Raw genomic sequence first — 19,862 nt, 5'->3', positions numbered from 1 at the left:
TTGAACCTTGACTGAAACATGCAGGAGACTCGGGAGCCCAACTTTGCTTGGCTCACATGGGATAAGAACAGCACTGGTCTTTTTCAGGCCCTGGAGTGCAGCGAATTCGATGTCGGGATTCCGATGATATCTACTCCCCCGTTCCTAATTCTCGTCGTGATTTTAGTACAAATTTGAACTAAAATCACGACAAAAATTTACGAACGGGAGGTAGTACAACTTTCGCCATCCCATGAAGGCATGATTCTGTAGATCATACCGAATAGTAGGAGACAAGAAAAGGATATACGACAATGAACACAACCAAATGTGGTTCAGTGTCTTGACTGTCGGTAATATCAGAATTTTATTTGAACAATTTATTTCCTCCTTCTGTACAATTCAACATGTGATGATCTAAAAAGAAGAGTTCAACATGTGATCGTTAAGAAAAAGAGTTGAGCTGACCCGATTCCATGAACAAAAGAAAAGATGCACACATAGGTAAATAACGGCATCCTATGTACACTAAAACATACCTACGGAGAAACAAACCCAAGGCCCTCGTCGTAATTCATCACTGCAGCTTGACGATGCTGGTATCATGGTGTGCAAACTGGTTCAACATCTTGTCAGATACAGTACAACAAAGAAAGCTATTGGGTATAATCGTGATTTCAGCCAAAGCAATGGCTCAACTACTGCAGGATCTGCAAAGCTGACTGTAAACTCGTCTAACAAATGAATCAGTCGCCCGTGTGTATCTTCAATCAAGCAATGTATGTACAGGGGGTCGTAGCGGCGGTCAGAAATGTTCAGTCATCTCAGTATTATGCACAGGGATTGCCACAGGTGTATGATCCTATCTGGCGTGTGAGAGCTGCTTTGATGCAAGGCTGAACATCTCTTTCAGGCGAGCAGATGAACTGGAAAGAACATTCTTCTCGATTCTCTTCTGATGCCTGGTGGTCTTTGACCATTCAATTCCAAGATAGACTTGGACACTGCACGCCTTTTGTTTAGGAGCCAGGTCTTCGACTTGATACTTTATATGAAGCTGCATGCGCAAGTTAGGTGCACAGATTATATACCGTGTTTACTCTGGTTTTATGCAGAAATTCATCAGAACATATTTGGTTTCCTAGGAATAGACAAAGGAACAAATTGGCACAATGGGTACATTAATATGAAGGGGTACTTGACGCATCTGCTTAGCCTACTGCTTTGGACCGGGCTTCTTTTATTTTCTGGCATTTTGAGGCGTCTGCACCCGCTCTTGGTTTCTTAGCTTTAGTTTACTTTCCCTATTCAACCTTGTATGGTCTCTGGACTAAGTTTTTCTGCTTCAGATGGAGGTAGAGACCGCCAGGCCCGGGGATGCACGGTTTGCTCTTTAATCAGGAAACGGAGAAAGGGACAAGCTAAATAATATCTGGATATGGTAAACCTAAATTCAAATCGATTATAGTAATACTGCAGTTTGGATCGTGTACTGAAACTGTTTCATCTTCCAAATCAGCAGAGGGTTCATCTATATTAGAAGTCAATTTTTCATTTAGTACTAACTTCTGAATAAACAAATCCTTTAACTAAAAGGATGTACTTCTAGTACAATAACCAACTTCAATACAAAGAACAAATATCATGTAAGTGAAGAATGGCACAAGTTTTCAATGACAGAAGCTCTACTAGAGTTGGTTTTCTAGGACTGTTGGTGGTGTCATATTTTGTTCGTGCTATGCTCAAGTCAATTTGCACTAGCATGAGTTTGATTTTATTTTTCCGAGAGCCATAAAAACAAGTTTTGAGTATATGCACATACCGTGAAGAAGTCGCCAAGAAGGACTCCTTGGAGTTCCATCACCTCTTCAATAATCCAGCCTTTGTTGTTGGGCATAGGAGATTTCAGCTGTGTTCCAGTAACTTCTCCTCCAACAGGAGACAATTTCCTGCTAAACTTGTAATGAATTTGTCGTTGATATTCATCAGGTTTATCTGGTTCCCATTGTGTAGCCGAGTATTTGAGACATCCGACCTTCTCCATGACTTTCATCTCCAACGAACCTCCTCCAAACACCTCCATAAGTGAAGCCATCTGGCAAGAGGCACATGTATTTCAGTTCAACTTGTGATAACTAGGTAGTTAATAAACTCGTACATGCAAATATGAATTGATATGTCCTGTAAAACTTAAGCACAATTACATTAGCAGAAATGACTGAGGAGAAAACTTCGCTCATCTGAAGGCTCTTGGAATCCTCAACACCAGCAAAAATTCCACTGTCCTCACTCTGAAGGGTATTATTATGGGATTGTTCCTCAGCAATCTGTACTTTAGTCTCAGAGCTCAAAGATCTTGCTTTCCATAACGCCATTATTGTCCTGTAAACCATAATGACATGCAAAAACAATTTCAATGCACTATACAGATCAATGCAGATATTTCTATATGGTCTGACCTGGCAGCTGTAATTGTCACAGGAAAACCATTTAAGTATTTGTAGAGATTACCTATTGGCCACACTAAATGATGCAAATGACTGCAGAGAAAACTTTAGCTTTCCATTCTCCACGCTCTTGGCACCATGCTTTGCATCCATTCCTCTACCTTTGTGAAGAATTATTGCAAGGGATGGACTCCATGACGATAGCGATGGAGGAATTGCCTGTATATCTTCAATATCCTCCCATAGAAAGAAAAACTTTGTTTTTCGGCCAAACATGCTTGAATAAAACCCAATTATTCTTGGAGACAAGAAAAGGTGGCCCTGAAATGAAAAGCACAAATGATCTTGTTAACTAACTCTGAACACCTAGCAAGCTATTCATTCATGTTCATTTAATATTTCAAATCACACATGTAGTAGTTGCATGATTTTTTTTCTGAACTCTATTGGTTTAGCAACAACTAAACCAATGAATTTTCGTATCAGTCTAGCCTCCTTTTATAAGAACAACTGAATAAAGAGTACTTCCTATTGATCAATAATACTGTCGGAGCCTCTCCTACAGTCCTCGTTCAAAAAAATAAAAGTTAAGCATATGTGTTTGTCGACTAGTTGGTAAGTTCAGAGTTAGTGACGTGAGTTTGAATCTCAGTGGACAAATCAAGTCAGGGTGTATAAAATGCTATGCACTCGAGATTATGATATCAAGGAAAGAATACAATATATTGTCTCCCTGATATTCCTATCATCCCAATCTATGTTCTAGCGCCCCCTCCAAATATTCCAGTTCTCCTTCAAGTCATGCCATTTGACCTTCCTCTATAGGATAGGTGTCTTTAGTCACAATTCAATAAGTACCTGTGTATGCAATTTCCTCTTCAAGTAGCAAGTAAAACTGCTGATGAGAAATTCTTCTGCTGGGAGAGAGAAGAGCTCCTGGAATGCAGTATTAGTTCGAGGAGACCGCAACGTCATCTGTCAGCAATAACCCGGAACAGATTAGGGGGAAATCACATAGTTACAGTATGGTTCAAAGAAGATGTGAAGGAAATTACTCACCTTCTTACCAACTTCTTTCTCCATTTTGCTCAGATACTCGGTCACCATACCAGTGCCCTTTGAGTTGTTCAAAAAAATTCTTAGGTGTAACTTAGACTGCCTGGACTGAGCCAGGTTGCCTTGAAGAGGAATCCATACATCGGCTAGCTCTGACAAGTTTGATTTGACAAAGTTTATTTCAGCATGTCCAAGAGAGGTAACTTCGTCAAATGGTCCATCAAAATCATATACATGTACATTCATCACTGATGGAGGATCATCCATGGCATCAAACTCAAAGATATCTGCAAGATTTAGGGAAACATATTAAGTTGCCTGACGCATGATCATGTCCCTTCCTTTTCTACTAAAACAGGGAATTCCAAAGTCATGTTTTCTCAGTTAGTTATGGTCTTATGGAAGAAAACACAAAGATTTAGAAGGGAAAATCAAAAGCTCTGAGTCTCTGAAGCAAAGCACATACCATTCCACTGAGGTTCCAGAGTTTGGAACTTGATTGAACTTGTTTTTGTTTTACCATTACAAGTAAACACCACATAAGGATCAGAGAAACCAGTAGCATCAACTGGTGCCAATTTGGTTCCCTCAATTAAGGCGACTGTCAACAACCATCCGTCACCTTGTGCTTTCACACCATGATCACCAACTGCATGAGGAAAAATATTAGCATAACACAGACACATTCATGTGTATAAAATTCAGTAGTGTCAAATTAATGTGGTATTTATCCAAATATCCATAGGTTTATTGAGAGAAAAACTGTCAGTGCTGAAGTTTCATATATCTTTCCAAAACATTATAGCATGTTGATGTCAGGGGAATGGAGAATATCCAATATTTTGTTTTATGAATTTCATGTTAAAACAGCAATTGCAGCTGAACTTTCTTAACTGGAAATATAGTCGTGGTTATTAATCATGAGAATGTTGCATTCCCGAAGAAATGGAGATGGGGCGGGGCAGGGGGTACCTTTTTGTTCCCTTGCCTGAAAAAAGCACATGAGTTTCTTATACATGTTTTGCACCTGAAGAAACAACAGCCCACCCATCACAATCTCACTGAGAGAATCTGGCAGATCTAATCCAGGAAACTCAAGCCCCTGAACTGCACCTGAATTCACAAGTGAAACATGCACAACAATGTACAGGGCTACAAAAAGAGAGGACAGGACACCAAAGTTGCAGAAGTATAGGAATGCTATCTTCCAATCAGACTCCTGACCCCCTTGCAACGAAGATAAGACCTGTTCTTTGTCTGACCCAGCATCTTCTACATCAATTGGCTTTACCTTCTCTGACAGTAAATCCAAAAACTGTGCATAATTTTGCTCCAAGCCTTGTCTTGCGCCATTTTCTATAATACCTTTCATCATAGTACTCTGAAGAAAATTCATGCGCCAAGAAATTACCAAATGTGAAGTCTGTTGCTCAGAATCAAGTTCAGGACCTGGCATAATACGGAAAAGAACTTCTGTGCGAAAATAAGTACCACAAGGAACATCTGGGGTGCTAGCACTCAATAAAACTGAATACTCTTTTCCATCAGCCTTCAAATAAGATTGTTCCTCTGTTGCTCTAACAGCTTTAACCAATTTGGATGGTGCAGTTGTATAAGTTATCACTCTCTTAAGGGTCTCCCCACCATTACCAATTATCCAGGGTTCACTTGTGAAATCAGTACAACCCTGAAGCTGGACCAGTGTTCGCCGAAAATCCGAATCCGGTGAGAAGAGAAGGTTATTCAAATCATTAGGCGACGTAAAATATGACTGGTTTATAAGAATTCCTTGTAAATTTACAGGCATTTCAACTCCTTCATGCCTTGATTCAAAAGATCTCAGTAGCTCATCAAATGGAGCCTCTGAACACATATCATCACTTTGGCTTACAGAAGCCTCAAATCCTGCTGGTGCTTCTTGAACTTCTTCTGAAGCCTCAGTCTTTGCTAAAGATGTTGTTGGTACAGCATCATCATTTTTCCTGACAAACATTTGACAGACACGATCAACAAGCGAGGTCTTATCAAGCTTCTCTGCTTTAGAAGTTTCTGCTCCACTAGAAATCCCATTAGGTTTGGCCTCTGCAGTTGTTTGCTCTCTACCAATGCTACATTTGTCCTCTTCATGGATTTCAGATCCATCAGAATACTCATTGATATTATCTTCTTTCGAAGCTTCATTTTCTTGATAAGCTAATGCAAGTGATGTTCCAGTGCTTTGACTTGATGATAATGAATAGTCGCTATGTATGCCAGTTAATTCAGTTGCAAGATCATCAGACCATGATCGTGTGGCCCCAGCTGTTTCTAAAGATATTGCGAGACAAATCTCCCCTGCAGGTTGCCACAAAATAATAAATAACAGAAAAGCGACTATTGTCATTTATGCACGATTACATCAAGTAAAATTTATCTCTTCTAGATCTTACTTCATAGTATTAAGCAAGTAACTAGTAAAGATGAATGCATGTTGCAACTTCACAAATTCAAATACTGAATCCATATTAAAAAACAAGAAGCGTGATTTAACATACGAACAATCATGAACAAAGCTGGCTAGAAAAGTTTCAAATAATTACCGCAATCGACTGCCTTGTCGCTCTTGCTCTTTGGAAGAAGCTGGTACCATTGTGTACCAAGCGAGAAGTTCTCCGCAGCCAGCAGGTCCTCCAGTGGCACCTTCACCTGCCCCAGGAAGTCATCGATCCCAATCATGTCTTCGTCGTAGACACAGAACTTGAGCACTTCCCGGACATCGGAGACAACAAAACTGAACTCCTGATCCCACTCCGGGTTCAGGTTCATCTTGACCACCTTGGTCTTGAACCTCTGCTTCCCGACCTGCAGCTTCACGTACGGATCGCTGAAGCCGTTGAAATCCATGGCCCGCAGGTTGCGGGCTCCGATCACACGCACATTCAGCCTCATCTCTGCCCTCCACCGACAATCCTGCTTCGACTTCACACAAATTCCCCAATAAGAATCGCCGAGAAATGGCAGGAACCGATCAAAGCTCGCTGTTTTCCCGATCCCAAACAAAGCTCCGCACCGGAAGAACGACCCCTTCAAGAATCGGGCCACACTACCGGTACTCCCCAACCAACCCCGAGATCAGAGTGGCAAATCAATCTCTCGTCACTTCGTTGGTGCCCATGCCACTCAGCAAAACAACAAGACTGACAGGCACATCGGCCACTTTCCGCTTCAGGTGCCAATCTCCTTTCCCAATCCAGAGATCCCCACTGATGTGGACACACACACAAGCCTGGATCGGATTTACCCGCGCCGAGACAGAAAAGCGCGAGAAGAAGACGAAGAAGCAAAGAGACGCGCTTGCCCGCGAAGAACGGCAAGAACAGGAGGGAGACCAAATGGTGGAGGCAACCAAACCAGCAGCAGACCGCGAGCAAAGCTCCCCCAAATTGTACTAGTAGTACCACCAGCCCCGCACGGCTCCAAGTCGCCGTCTTGTTAGTTTGGTTGGATCAAGTCAAAGGAGACGAAGCCCAACCACATGGACGCGGGATTTTCGTCAACGAGAGACACGGGAGCGAAATGAGAGGAAAGCGGCGAGGAAGGAGTTGATTTGGGAGGAAAAGGGGGGAAAAAAGGCATCGTGTTCTTCGTGGGCGTGGCGGCCTATTAAAATTGGCGGCGCCCGCCCCTTTTGGTGTTGCCTCCCGTCTCGGGGTTTCTTCTTCGTCTTGTCTCGCTCCGGTCTCCGGTCCTCTTCTTCTCCCGCGGCGTCGCTGTGGCCGTGAGATTTTTCTGTAGCTATATGGAGCAAGGCAAGAGTTTGTGTGCGATCGATCGGACCCGAAAAGGGTTTTGCTTTGTCTGCTCTAGATCGTGTGATCCGGACCGGACGGTTCTCTCTCCATTGGCACTTTAATGGAGTAGTAAATCTTTGTGCTGTAACTTCCAACTTGAATAAAATCTGGGTCAAAATTGAGATTTGAAGCCTTAATTCTAGCATGATGCGTAACGAATTTTCTCTTCGAGGGAAACTCTTAATCAGCAGCCGTTTCCATCCCGACACTTAAATATTCCCAAGATCGGATTGCGCATAATGGTATTCCATGCACACGCATCACTGCGAAAGGATAAATTCGCTCCTTGACTTTAGTTTCCCATATATTCCATGAGCATAACTCTTGTCCCTCTCTTTGTTATGGATAACTGACATGCATGGAAAACTTCAATGTCCTAGACTTTCCTACGCAGACGTGACTATCACTGCCGTTCCCTGTTGTACGTACTCACATTGTTTCACGCTTTTGTTTATGATTGTGATGATGTTGTATGTACGTACCAACTATACCAAGGTAAAGGAAGCTTCCCGTGATGAGCCTAGCTGAGATCGGAGTAGGCCTTCGGCTAGAGGACACACACCACAGATCACAACCAGCTCCCTACCTCGTGATTCATCGGGAAAATACAAGAAGTCAAGAACTTAAAAGGTTGTGAACGTGAACGGGAAATAGACGCGGAACAAAGAGAAAAAAAAGGAGGAGAGGCATCAATAAACTGTGGGCGCGCGGCGAGCATCCAACGAGTCCACGGGACAACTTCATCAGGTTTAATTGTGATAATTTTTCAACGAGACAACCAAATGTGGATGTTTTTATTCTATGAAAGTATAACTTAATATAAGTTCGTATGTTATGGATTTTTTTTTAATTATCATACTGTTGATATTTATTCATCGTGCGACATATATCACGTCGTGGACCTTTCACACGCGATACACGTCAAGTATGAGATGGATCATCGCACCTAATGCATGCGAGTAGAGGACACGGGATGTCGTACTCCCTATTTCAGTTGTTCACAAATCCTATGGGCGGGGGCCATCATTTGGCCTTTCTTTTTCTCCCTCCTCCTTCATTCCACTGGAGAGTCTCCAACTATATTTGCCAGGCTCCCCTCTCCTTCTCCATTGGTGTCTGCCTGAATGGTGAGATAGAGGGGCCTTGAGGGGTGAGTGGCGTCATGTTGTTGTCCTACCATCCATAGAGACCCTCGCCGGCGTTTTTCGGCCAAATTCAGCATCGGTTTTCCAGATCTGCACCTCTAGTTGTCCCCCTTTGAAGAGCAGGTGGTGGTGAAGACATCTGCTCCATCAATAAGCCTCATGGGTTTTTATATTAGAAAGACGAGTCCTCTTTCCCTTATGCTAGCCTGACCCGACGGTTAGATGGGGTGAAGAGATCGAAAAGATGAAGAACTTTCTTCGATCTGAAACACCCTCCTATATTTTTCCTTTTTTTTTCTTTCTCTGCCATAATTTCCCCCTTTAATTGGTTGCCAGCAGCGAATCTGTTACTGTGTATTCGACACATATAGTCTTCAGTCTTGTTTTTTTGGGAAAGATGGGGATGTTTGGAGCCATGGGGATGAAGTGGTCGGACTCTTTCTCAACCTCCTATGGAGATCCAACCTGATGGATTTGGAGCTGGCTACTTTTCACCCGTTCCCTTCGACGACAGTTTACCGTCAACAAGGAAGCCATTGCCCATTTAAGGTTTCCCCCCCTTTCTTGTATGAAGATATCTGCATCATATGGTTTGGCAGGAAGATTCCTCCCTGATCCACTGGCTGTGAGACGAAGTGTTGTCTTCGTCCTACTTTAGGACACCGTCGGCCCAAAGGCTTAATCTCCGGCATGCGGCGGCGTGATTGTCTCGTCAGCCCCTTGCTAATGTTGCTTCATGGTGGAGAGGTACTGGACGGTGGTGCCGTAGCTTGGACGAGCACGTGTCCACTCCCTACGTGGCCGCGAGACACATGCTCTTAGGGCCTTTTCTGTAGATAGGCTGTTCTGGAAATCTTGGAAACTTTCAAGAAAAAAAAAAGGTAAGACATGGGCTGAAAATTAAGGTACAAGACCAAATTAAGGCCTACATGGGCCGGCCCACTAGGTTCTCATAGTGCTCACTTTTCGGGTGGCCATTATGATATAAGCAGCCGAAGGCGCTGGGCCAAATAAGCCATCCCACGCGCCCACGCGGCACGCACGCAACCCCTCCTCGTCACCGATCGAGCTCGAGCACAAGCGCGTTTCGGCGAGCGAGACCACAGGACGCACCGGAACCCTAGCCAGCCAGCTCGTTTCCGTGGCCATGGGGAAGGCTGACGCGAGACCCAGGGAGCACGGCAGTGGCGGCGGCGGCAACGGAAGCCCCGGGTAAGAGAACCCTCGCCCCCATCTCGCCTCCCGTGTTCTCTCGGGCCGACCTCGATCCAGCTGCCTGATTTGTTTGGTGGATTCGGTTTCGGTTTTTGCAGGAAAATCTTCGTCGGAGGGCTCCCGCGCGACACCACACCAGGTTTTTCGCTCGATTTCCTTGCTTTTATTTTGCTGGTGTGCGATGCTCGTGGTGCATCTGCGTTGGATCTGGTGACCTTATCCCTATTCCGTCGCATGGTTTTGACATCCCCTAGTATTTAGATATGCATATATGTTTACTCGAATATGCGCGGTTCGTTGCGTTGGTATGTTAGTTTTCCCCGATAAATTTGATGCTTGGTACGAAGCATGGGTTGTCTTGTGACCAATTTTATCAGCCGAGATTTTTGCGGTCGGTGGATCGTGTGAAATTCGATGGTTATCCTCTGTGATGCGTGTAATAAATTCTAGCAGATACTGTTAAGCATGGCGGCATAAATTTGCTTAGTATTGCAGGTCTTTGTGGTTGTATCCTTGAGCGTTGACAATCTATGACACGCGACTATACATGTTTGTATTATTCAAGCAAACCATCTTTTCGTTCATTAGATTAAACAACTTCTGTAAATTACTCTGCTCAGTCTCCTTCACAGCAAAGGGAACGTTGTTTGTACATAATGTGGGTTCCATGGTGGTTAATTCCTAGAAAAGGGCATGATGGCTTAGCCCCTCCAGAATTGTGATTGAATCAATTATGTTCTGTACTCTCTATCTGATAAATTGGGATCTGTGTTGGCTCACAAGTAGCTGCTAGTTGCTTGTCTCCAGTTCGCTGCGTGTTTGCAGTAGTTTTACCCTTATGTTTATTCAGAACTCTTTGTAGAACTAATTATGATTTCCTTAATGAAACTGGGGGAATCCCTTTATTCAAAAAAAATCTGATAAATTGGGTTATATTAGGAGTACTACCCAATCACTTGATTAATAGATTCTCTGAGTTATATATTTGTAATACTAATTTGTTTGCCACAATTTCTGATGACAGCCGTATTTCAGAAGCATTTTGGACAGTATGGAGAGATAATTGATTCAGTGATAATGAAGAATAAGCACACATCTCAACCAAGGGGTTTTGGCTTTATTACTTATGCTGACCCTGCTGTTGTTGATCATGTGATGGAGGACAGCCATGTCATCAATGGAAAGCAAGTAAGTTTTGTTCTCAATACACCACATATGCTCTAGTAGTCCTGTCTGTTACTTGTTGATTATATATATTGGTTGTCTGATAACATCTGCTGTATGTAGACCCCTTGATGCTGCCTGCATTTGCAACTTTGCATAGGTTCCTTAGTTCTCATTTTGATGGTTTTGGGATCTTGCAAAACTGTGCACAGATATTTCTTGTTACCTTGATGTGGAATTTTTTTAACTGCCCATGAGTTTCACATCCAAAGTAGTCTATTAATTACTTGATTTCTGCATACTGCAAGGATTTAAGCACCTGGCATGCTTATTTGATGTTTCTCACAGCTGGGTTTGTAGATAGTTGACGTTTTTTGGTTCCTTTCAAGTTTCAATATTACTCCCTCCGTCCCGAATTAACTGACGTGGATTTGTATAAGAATCTATAGAAATCTATGTCAGTTAATTCAGGATGGAGAGAGTACTTTTCAGAGTCTTTTAGTTTTCTTGACTTTTTTCTAAACGCTGGTGTTCTAATTCTACCTATTTAATATACCTGTTGTCAGTTTATTAGTTTGCTCGTTTTAATGAAGTCTGCAAATATGTGTCACCATTCCACAACTATTCTTTCCGTTGAAGTCTTATGTTGGTATTTTTAGATGCATGTTAGATTTGTTGTCGCCTTTTAATCTTTCCTTTTTGTTCTTCTTATACTGTCTGTCTTGAGTACTGTCGGTTGTTCCTTGTTCCTCACTCGTGTTACACCTTCCCAGTCCCCACATGTTTATAAGTGAAAATCACTTTGCCTTGTTCTGTTTCCAGGTCGAGATTAAGAGAACCATTCCAAAAGATTCCATGCAGTCCAACCCCAGGGATTTCAAAACCAAAAAGATATTTGTTGGTGGCCTTCCCTCAACACTAACAGAAGGTATTATACATTATACATTATTATAATGGAATCTAATTGTCTACTTCCTTATACTGTTTTTTTGTGGGGCTGCTTCCTTATACATTGATTTCGTTATGATCAGTCTTCTATATGTTCTATTGTTCAGATGATTTTAAGGATTTCTTCGAAAAATATGGAACTGTGGTTGACCACCAAATTATGCGTGATCATCAAACAAGACGCTCCCGAGGCTTCGGATTTGTAGTTTTTTGTTCTGAGCAAGTTGTAGATGATTTGTTAGCAAATGGGAATATGATTGATCTTGCTGGTTCAAAGGTGAGTTTTGTGCATTTCATAGCAGAAATGTCACCAATTGTTCGCACCTCCACTGTATACTTGCAGTGCAAAACGTGTAAAGAAATTTCATATCAAATTAATGTTAATGTGTGCCAAAAGAAAAATAATCATATACAACTGTGCTTATCTGATCGACCATCATGCTTTACAGATCGTTGATAGCAAGGACCTATAGGTTATATTTGTCAGTACTTAGGTCATTTGCTTTGTTTGTAGGTGGAGATCAAGAAAGCAGAACCAAAGAAATCCTCAAACCCACCACCATCAGGTGGTAGTGATTCTAGATCAGCATATTCTAGGGATTCTAGGGACCGTCCTTCTGGGAATGACCATGGTGGACTGGCTGGTGGTTATAACAGCTTCAACGGTGGTGGATTTGGTCCTTATAGAAACCTTGGAGCTTTTGGTGGTAGTCTTGGTGGTCATGGTGGGGTAGGTGATTACCATGGTCGATACGGTCGTTACTATGCAGGATTAGGAGGCTACGAAGGCATGTCTTCCTTTGGTTATCCTAGCCGCTTTGCACCATATGGAGGAGGTTTTGATGGACCTTATGCTGGAGGGAACTTTAGTGGCTACAGGCGTGGTGGTGACGAGAGCTTTGGTGGCCCTGGTAGTTCTAGCTTTGGTGGCGGCATGTATGGTGGGCCATATGATCCTGCACTAGGTGGTTATGGACCTGGCAGCACACCTGACATGAATAGGGGAAGCTTTGGCGGTGCTTCAGGCCGATACCACCCATATGGCTGATAGCAAGAGTCCTTAAGGATCAGTCCAGCATAATATCCTCTACAAGGCTGCTATTCTATCTTGCGATTGTAGCGCTTGGCATGCTAGAACCCTGTGATGGACGAACACACGTTATTGTTCTGTAAGTTACTGCTAGTTGGTCTGAACTTTAGCTTTTATTAGATATATATATCATGTAGTGGCCCTGAGTCAAGACATAGACATTGTATTGATGGTTTTGTTTTTTGGATGATATAGAACTATGGTGGTTGTGATAGCTTATAAAATGTGACTGCAGATTATATTGTAGTTACGATGTATTTCTGGGGTACCAATCGTGTAGCACATTAGGTCCTAGGGTGTCCAACTCCAAGCCCTTGAGACTTGCTCTCAGCGCTGTATTGCAGTTTTAGCGTTTGTAATGGTGAGCTGAATTTTTCAGTTATTTGGACAGCTCAAACATTGTCTTTCACCTGTAAATGGTCGAGTGTATTCCGGTTGATAACAAGCATGTTTGGGCGGTATTTTCTTGTTCTTCACTGTAACATACCACAGACCATGGAATTAAGTTTGGGGGATCATTTTACACTTTGGTTAAAATGTACTCCCTCGTTTCTGAAATATATACATGTTTTGCAAGGTTTGACTTGCCAATGACCTCCATGATTGTTTTTTGATACAAAGTCGATACAATTGGAAATGTGCACTTTCATTTCACGTGTTGAACAAAATCTTTGTGAAAGTTCTTCATGGAATTCTTGTGAAAGTCACATCCCTCCCTCACGGTCGACGATATCCACAGCAGCATTTCGGAGGAAGGGGGCTGCTAGGGGCGCGCGTGCATTTTTTGGCATATGGAGTGCCTCCCGACAGAGCATGCCCGAATGGTCCCAAGTTTCCTAAGGACGCGGCTAGAGTGATCGCACGCAATAAAAACTCGTGGTCCCCATGTATGAAAGCGACAGCAGACCGGTACGTTCCAGGCTGTTTCTATTTTTCGTCTCCCATCTCGTGACCCTCCTGTTTCCCATCACTGGACCCCCTAACCTCATTTCTTCCTTCTTCTACATGCATCTTCCTCCTACCTCCAGCCTCCGCCATGAAAACACAGAAGAACTCAAATCTATCTCTAGGAAAAAAAGAGTAGAAATTATGTTAAACTAGAGATAGCAACTGACCCAAGAAAAAAACATCAGTTCCAAGCAGATCGACTTAGAGTCGAGAAAAACAAGATTCTCCGTTTAGCTCCTGTCTACCTCAACTTTGGATGTAATTTTTTTTCTAAAATCCAGCATGCTTTGAATGATGCTGTACCAAAAGTTACTTTGTCTAAAGAGTAAGGATCCAAAAGTTACTTTGTGTAAAGAACTAATCATCTTAAAATTACTTTGTCTAAGGAGACATTATCCGAAAGTTTCATCGTACTTTCATAGTTACATCTAAAATATCATAAAAGTAATTCTAAAAATTAAAACTACATCCAACGGAATCTAAAAGTAACTCACCTATGTTGAAACTACATCCAACAGAATTTAAAAGTAACGCTTTACCTCAAATTTACATTCGAAAAGACAATAACGATTATGAGTAGGAAGAATAACAAAACATTGATCATCTCATAATAGACGATAGACAGTACAGAGCAGCAAATTCGCAGAAGAAACATGAAAAACTCTATGAATCATTGTACCCGTGCCCAGCACCAACCCCAATCTCCAAAATCTTCTCCTTGAAAAAGCAACTTAGACATAGCAGAACACAGACAATCTCCAAAATCTTCTCCTTGAAAAAGCAACTTAGACATAGCAGAACACAGTCGGAGAAGGATGCCACCGTCGCCGCTTCAGGGGTCGCCCCCTCGACGGTGAAGGCATGGGGCCTGCTGCTCTCTGCGGCTGGAAGGGGAGCCGGCGCTCCGTCTGGTGGAGACGAGCCCTCCGGCTTCCACCGTGGCCGTGCCGACGAGCAAACCATGCCCCGGCAGCGGCGTTCGAGCTCTCAACGCGGGGGGAGGGGGAAGGCTGGAAGGGGTGGAGAGTGGAGGAAGGAGGGGCACCAGCGTATCCGTGCCGCAGATCCGGCGGCACGTGGCCGCGCTGACGAGCGGACCAGGCCGGCGGCGCTCGAGCTCTTGGGGCGTGCCGACGAGCGGACCAGCCCCCGCGCCGTTGGCGCTCGAGATCTAAGCCGGGGATGGGGTGGGGGGACGGGATGGGCGGGCGGGCGGGCGGGGTGAGGAGCAGGAGAAAAGAGGAAGGAGGGGTGCTCGAGGGGAGGAGGAGCTCGTCTCCACAGGGGCATGGGGTGAGCAGGAGACCGAGTGACTGGATAAGGTTTCAGAGGGTCACACAATGAGCACCGCATGCGGCCATAAAGTGCGCGGGCGCAGAAAAGATTTGGCGTCTGAGGAATCATAATCTGACTGAACTGTACATGCTACTCGATCCTACCGACGTGCAACATGTTCACAACTTGACATTTGTAAGAGTTATATCACTAATTAATGGCCTGGATGATCAGATGATGCCAGCCAGAGCAGGTTACTCTACGGCGGGGCAACCTGGGACGCTAACTCCGGGCGCCGTCGGGCACCGAGCCAAGGGGCAGTGGTCGTCCACCTGCAGCCCCCACCAGTCCACCCCATTGACACCCCCGGCCTGCAGCACGGCGTAGGACGCGATGCCCATGAACGCCACGCCGGCATCAAGCGCGGCGGACATGACATAGTTGTGCCGCGCCCACCATGCCTTGTACCGCCGGTACACGACGTGGTTGAAGAGCAGCCCGACGGCGCCCCACATGAGGTAGTTCACGGCCCTCGCCGGCGGCATCATCCCCGTGGCGCCCAGCAACACGGGCGTGTTCACCAGCCGGAACGCCCACGCCTTCCCCGGGAACGCCCTCGCCATCGCCCACCCCGGCACCGGCGCCAGCGCCCCCGCCAGGAAGAACCAGTTCATGCCGGCGTAGCGTCCCAGGCGGCCGAACATGCGCAGCGGGCCGACGACGCCCCAGATGACGGACGCGTTGTAGAAGACGTCGTCGCCGGGGCACGTCCATGGCGACCCCGCTGGCAGCCTCGCCGGGTCACAGACACCTGACACCGTCTCCAGCAGCCACCACGACGTGCCGAAGTAGACCGACGACGCCAGCACCGTCCCGACGAGCTGCACGGCGAACATGGACCTTGGCGGGATCTTCATGTAGTGGCCCAGCTTGAAGTCCTGCAGGAACATGATGGCCTGCGACATGCTGATGTAGCCGTACGTCTTGAATGCCACGTTCGCCAGCGGCCTCCCCGGGTACAGGTACCCGATGATCAGCTCCGTCATCACGTTCAGCCCCGGTTGCTGCTTGCTCAAAATGCACAAAAATGTTGTCACGTTTAATTAATCTGGCTATCTTTCGAGCACTGCAAAATCTATTAGGCATTCTGATTACTTGATTGGTGGTGGCAGTGATGATGCCGATGGGGAGGGTGAAGAAGAAAGCCAGGCCAGCGGCTAACATCACTCCCCAGTAAGGAAGCTGCAGCTGCTGTCCGAACCCCTCGCAGGTGAATATGGAGAGCGCCAGCACGACCACCAGCAACACCTGGAACCACCACTGCGGCACGGCGGCGTAGTTCCTCTTCATCAGCCTGGCGTGCACGTCGCCGCCACCGGCGTGCCCACGCGCCACCGTGGCCTTGGTCTGCTGCCATATCGACCTCCCGTGGAACAGCGCGACGTGCGACAGCGTGGCGGCCAGCGTGGCGAAGCTGAGGCCGTAGGCGAAGGCGAAGAAGACGCTGAGGTTGATCTGGCCGGCTTCGGCGTACCCGGCACTGCTGAACCGGAATGTCGCCGGGTCGAGGACCCGGGCCACGTCGTACCGGGTACCGTTGGCCATGAACACGTGGGAGGAGATGATGGGGAAGCGCCTGGCGTTGTAGGCGTTGCTCCAGTAAGCCACGGGCAGGATGACGTAGACGACCAGGAAGAAGCCGGCCATGACGTTGGCGATGGCGAATGCCGGCGTCGACAGCGGCGTGCCGAGGAACCCGGCCACGGTGGCCCAGTCGAGCCCGAAGGACCCGACGCCGAGCCCGTGCGCGCCGGAGCCGATCTGCTGCGCCGTGATGGAGTTGCGCCATATGAGGCAGGCCACGGAGATGGTGGAGATGGTCGGGAAGAGGTAGTTGGGCACGATGTAGTAGGCGAAGCTGGTGGCCAGCACGGTCAGGAAGAACTGCAGCCTCGTGGTGCCTCCCTTGGGCCTCTTCTGCTCCTTCTCATGCAGCGCCCTGAAGAGGGACACCTGCACCAGGTTTGCCGGCCACCACATGTAGGGGGACTCCACCAGGAACTTCCTGAAGAGCCCAGCCCATCCATATCCCATCAGCTAGAAGAAGAAGCATCATCAGTTGGGAATCACATTATCACCAAGGGATGGAAGAATTCAGATTCAGGTTGGAGCTTGAGCTTGACAGACAATCCTGATTCCTCACCTGGGTGGTCTGAGTGAGCAGCATGGCGGCGAGCGGGTGGATGTCGCGGTGGTAGAAGGCCTTGACGATGGTGATGATGCCGACGGCGTAGACGGAGTTGGAGCCGGTGTTGGCGAAGATGGTGATAAGGACGTGCTCCTTGAGGTTGAACGGACCGGGGTTCAGCGAGAAGGACCACCGTGTGCCTTTGACCCCGATGATGGCCGGAGGGAGGCAGGCGGCCATCAGCCTGCCGAGCGGCAGGACGACGATCTGCACGGACAGGGAGGAGATGTAGAGAGGGTTCTGCCGGTAGCCGAAGAACTGGTTGGAGAATGCCAGGAGCGCGCATGAGATGAGCCCCAGGAACCATGTCCTGAACGTCAGTGCCGGCAATGCCGGGTCGTCGGTGATCGGCACGGTGAGCCGGACCTCCTCGATCGGACAGTCGTCCACCTCATCTGCAACAAGCGCAATCATTCGCAGTGAACACAAAGCAATCAATCCAGACTGGAAAGAAGAGAGGGATTCATTCTCAGGACTGAAAGAAAGAAAGAAATCCTTCTTGTTTTGCAGCTTTGCAATTAAGAATAGATCAGATTATACTTTCAAAAAAGAAAAAGAATTGGTCAGATTATTGCCAACAGCTATAGCAGGAAAACTCACCTGTTTTTCCATCACTGGTGTCTACTGCCCCTGCATTCTGAATCTCCAAGTTTCTGAGCTCAACTTGTGGTGGCTCCTCCATTGCAGCAGCACTCTCCTTAATTGCCAACCTACCACACCCAAGGTTGGTTCTTTTATAAGCCTCTTCCTTGTGTAGATTAGCGTGCGCCTGTGTTGGTAGCTAGTAGTTCCTGCCAAATGACAACCACTTGAAAAACTTTAAGCAGCTGTTTTTCATCTTCTTATGCTGCAAATAAATGTGGATGGCACACAACAGGGTGCTCACCTAACAAAGCTTCTGCTTCAGTTCTTTGGTTCCCTTTCACGTACAGCCAGTTTTTTTTGGCTGATGTTAACATTTGAGTACAATCAAGAACTGCATATCCAGGTCTAAGCCCCCATGATCATAGATTCGTAGGATCCCAACGTTTTTGGTGCAATTATTTACACTGCTAGACCAGTATACTCAGCAAAACTGAAGTATGTCGGTTCCATTATTTAAATAAAATCTGAACTAGCTAAATATCAAGAAAATATCATGGAGCACCAAGTTGACCATATTTTTTGCTGCCAACTCCATACCACCAAATTAAGAGACTGTCAGCAGTATGCATATCATCATCATTGTATATCTACAAAATCAGTACATATAAGAATATGCTTCCTTACTGACCCAACAAAACGGTGCATCATTTATGCCACTAAAATAAAAGAAAAAACATGGGATAAGCTTATCGAAAATCCTCGCTGAGGCACCCCCAATTTGCACGAGAACGATCGGCACTACTTAGATATTGCTAATCCATCATTTTGCTGGATCGATCGTGCTGCATTGTCCCTTGTGCCAGAAGAATCTTAGTCCTTTTTTTCCCCCTTGCATCTTTTCTCTGACCAAGATTCAGCATGATTTAGTTAATAATTGATGTGGTCCATCAGAGACAGTAGGAGATTAATTAGCGTACTTTTGTGGGTGGTTAGCATCCCTCAGGAAAAATAAAATCTGTTGGCAGGTTTGTAGGAGAAACCTGTGGTTCATTATGAGCCAAAAAGGTAATCTGGAAAGGAACTGACGAACTTTGCGTGGTGGCCTACTGGAGTCTGGAATGAGACTGTGAGAGGCGCCAATAAGAAGCTGATCAAGAGCGAGCTGTTCTTAGCAACTGGGGAGTGCACTTCAAGTCAGCTACCCACAAAGATATGTAGATTTGCAATGCAGAGAACGTCCGGCTTGGAGCCTGCTAGGTAATTAAGGAATGCTTAGGTCAAGTAGCCATGCCAAAGTACTCTTAGCACTGAATCATGCACCGAAATTGAAGATAGGGTCGGTGGTCAAGTTCTTCACTGTGTTAAGAAACTCCAGAACTGGATCAGAATCATATGGCATGTGCAAGGAGATATGTGTATCAACACATTCGTTTTGCTGCAAAACAATAGGAAGCTAGCTAGACACTGTAGGTAGCATGTAAGGACGCTCCAGAATGCAGAACAAAGCTCGACAGGTTTGCCAGTGGCAATGCAAGAATAAAGCTCGACAGATGCCACAATGAAGGTGAATCTACGAGCATTAAGAATGACAAAAGCTATTGCCCCGTCTACTGCTACTGCCCTACAGCAACTTTTCTAGGTGCCCCGGGGTCTGAATGGTTTTTGAGATGGCAACATGGCCAACAGGCCAAGTCACGTGATCTTCTGAACCAATACTTGAAGAACAATGTACTGGGACGATAATTTCCAGGTACAGCCTTTTGAATCGAATTGAAGACGACCAGTCCAAGTACTGTTCAACATGTGGCTCGTTTTAAACTTTCCTTAACTTGCTGCCTATTATCAGTCCACTTGTCTTACATAAAGCACGGCTTAGGAATGCCAAGTTGTGCAGTTGAGATGTGTGCCGGCCTGTCAGCAACTGAGGGTTGT

The 19,862-nt window shown here is 45.7% G+C and overlaps 3 protein-coding genes across 4 annotated transcripts; 1 reads left to right on the top strand and 2 right to left on the bottom strand.

The window, feature by feature from the left end:
* Window positions 1–322: 322 nt before the first annotated feature.
* Window positions 323–6,410, bottom strand: LOC100829019 (C2 and GRAM domain-containing protein At1g03370). The gene is made up of 9 exons (XM_003574641.4): window positions 6,062–6,410; window positions 4,455–5,816; window positions 3,949–4,131; window positions 3,486–3,769; window positions 3,285–3,401; window positions 2,491–2,747; window positions 2,184–2,361; window positions 1,802–2,074; window positions 323–1,036 (listed from the first exon to the last, which is right to left on the bottom strand). The coding sequence occupies exons 1-9, from the start codon at window positions 6,408–6,410 to the stop codon at window positions 842–844; spliced, it is 3,198 nt and encodes a 1,065-aa protein (XP_003574689.1). The 3' UTR covers window positions 323–841.
* A 3,050-nt stretch (window positions 6,411–9,460) lies between these two features.
* Window positions 9,461–13,335, top strand: LOC100828715 (heterogeneous nuclear ribonucleoprotein A0). 2 transcript variants are annotated; one of them, XM_024462555.1, is made up of 6 exons: window positions 9,461–9,669; window positions 9,771–9,811; window positions 10,697–10,860; window positions 11,659–11,764; window positions 11,868–12,061; window positions 12,299–13,335. In XM_024462555.1, the coding sequence occupies exons 1-6, from the start codon at window positions 9,605–9,607 to the stop codon at window positions 12,830–12,832; spliced, it is 1,104 nt and encodes a 367-aa protein (XP_024318323.1). In that variant the 5' UTR covers window positions 9,461–9,604; the 3' UTR covers window positions 12,833–13,335. The 2 variants fall into 2 exon arrangements, with proteins under 2 accessions (XP_024318323.1, XP_003574688.1); XM_003574640.3 differs by having other exon boundaries at window positions 9,463–9,669; window positions 11,892–12,061.
* Window positions 13,336–14,302: 967 nt separating this feature from the next.
* LOC100820920 (oligopeptide transporter 5) lies at window positions 14,303–18,205 on the bottom strand. Its single transcript, XM_003572278.4, has 4 exons — window positions 17,946–18,205; window positions 17,301–17,740; window positions 16,253–17,194; window positions 14,303–16,161 (listed from the first exon to the last, which is right to left on the bottom strand). The coding sequence occupies exons 1-4, from the start codon at window positions 18,025–18,027 to the stop codon at window positions 15,352–15,354; spliced, it is 2,274 nt and encodes a 757-aa protein (XP_003572326.1). The 5' UTR covers window positions 18,028–18,205; the 3' UTR covers window positions 14,303–15,351.
* Between the last annotated feature and the right edge of the window lie 1,657 nt (window positions 18,206–19,862).

The sequence above is a fragment of the Brachypodium distachyon genome, chromosome 3, assembly GCF_000005505.3.
Source record: "Brachypodium distachyon strain Bd21 chromosome 3, Brachypodium_distachyon_v3.0, whole genome shotgun sequence".
Lineage (NCBI taxonomy): Eukaryota > Viridiplantae > Streptophyta > Magnoliopsida > Poales > Poaceae > Brachypodium > Brachypodium distachyon.
The sequence above is the reverse complement of the archived record's forward strand: the minus strand, read 5'-3'. Positions and strand labels throughout refer to the sequence as shown.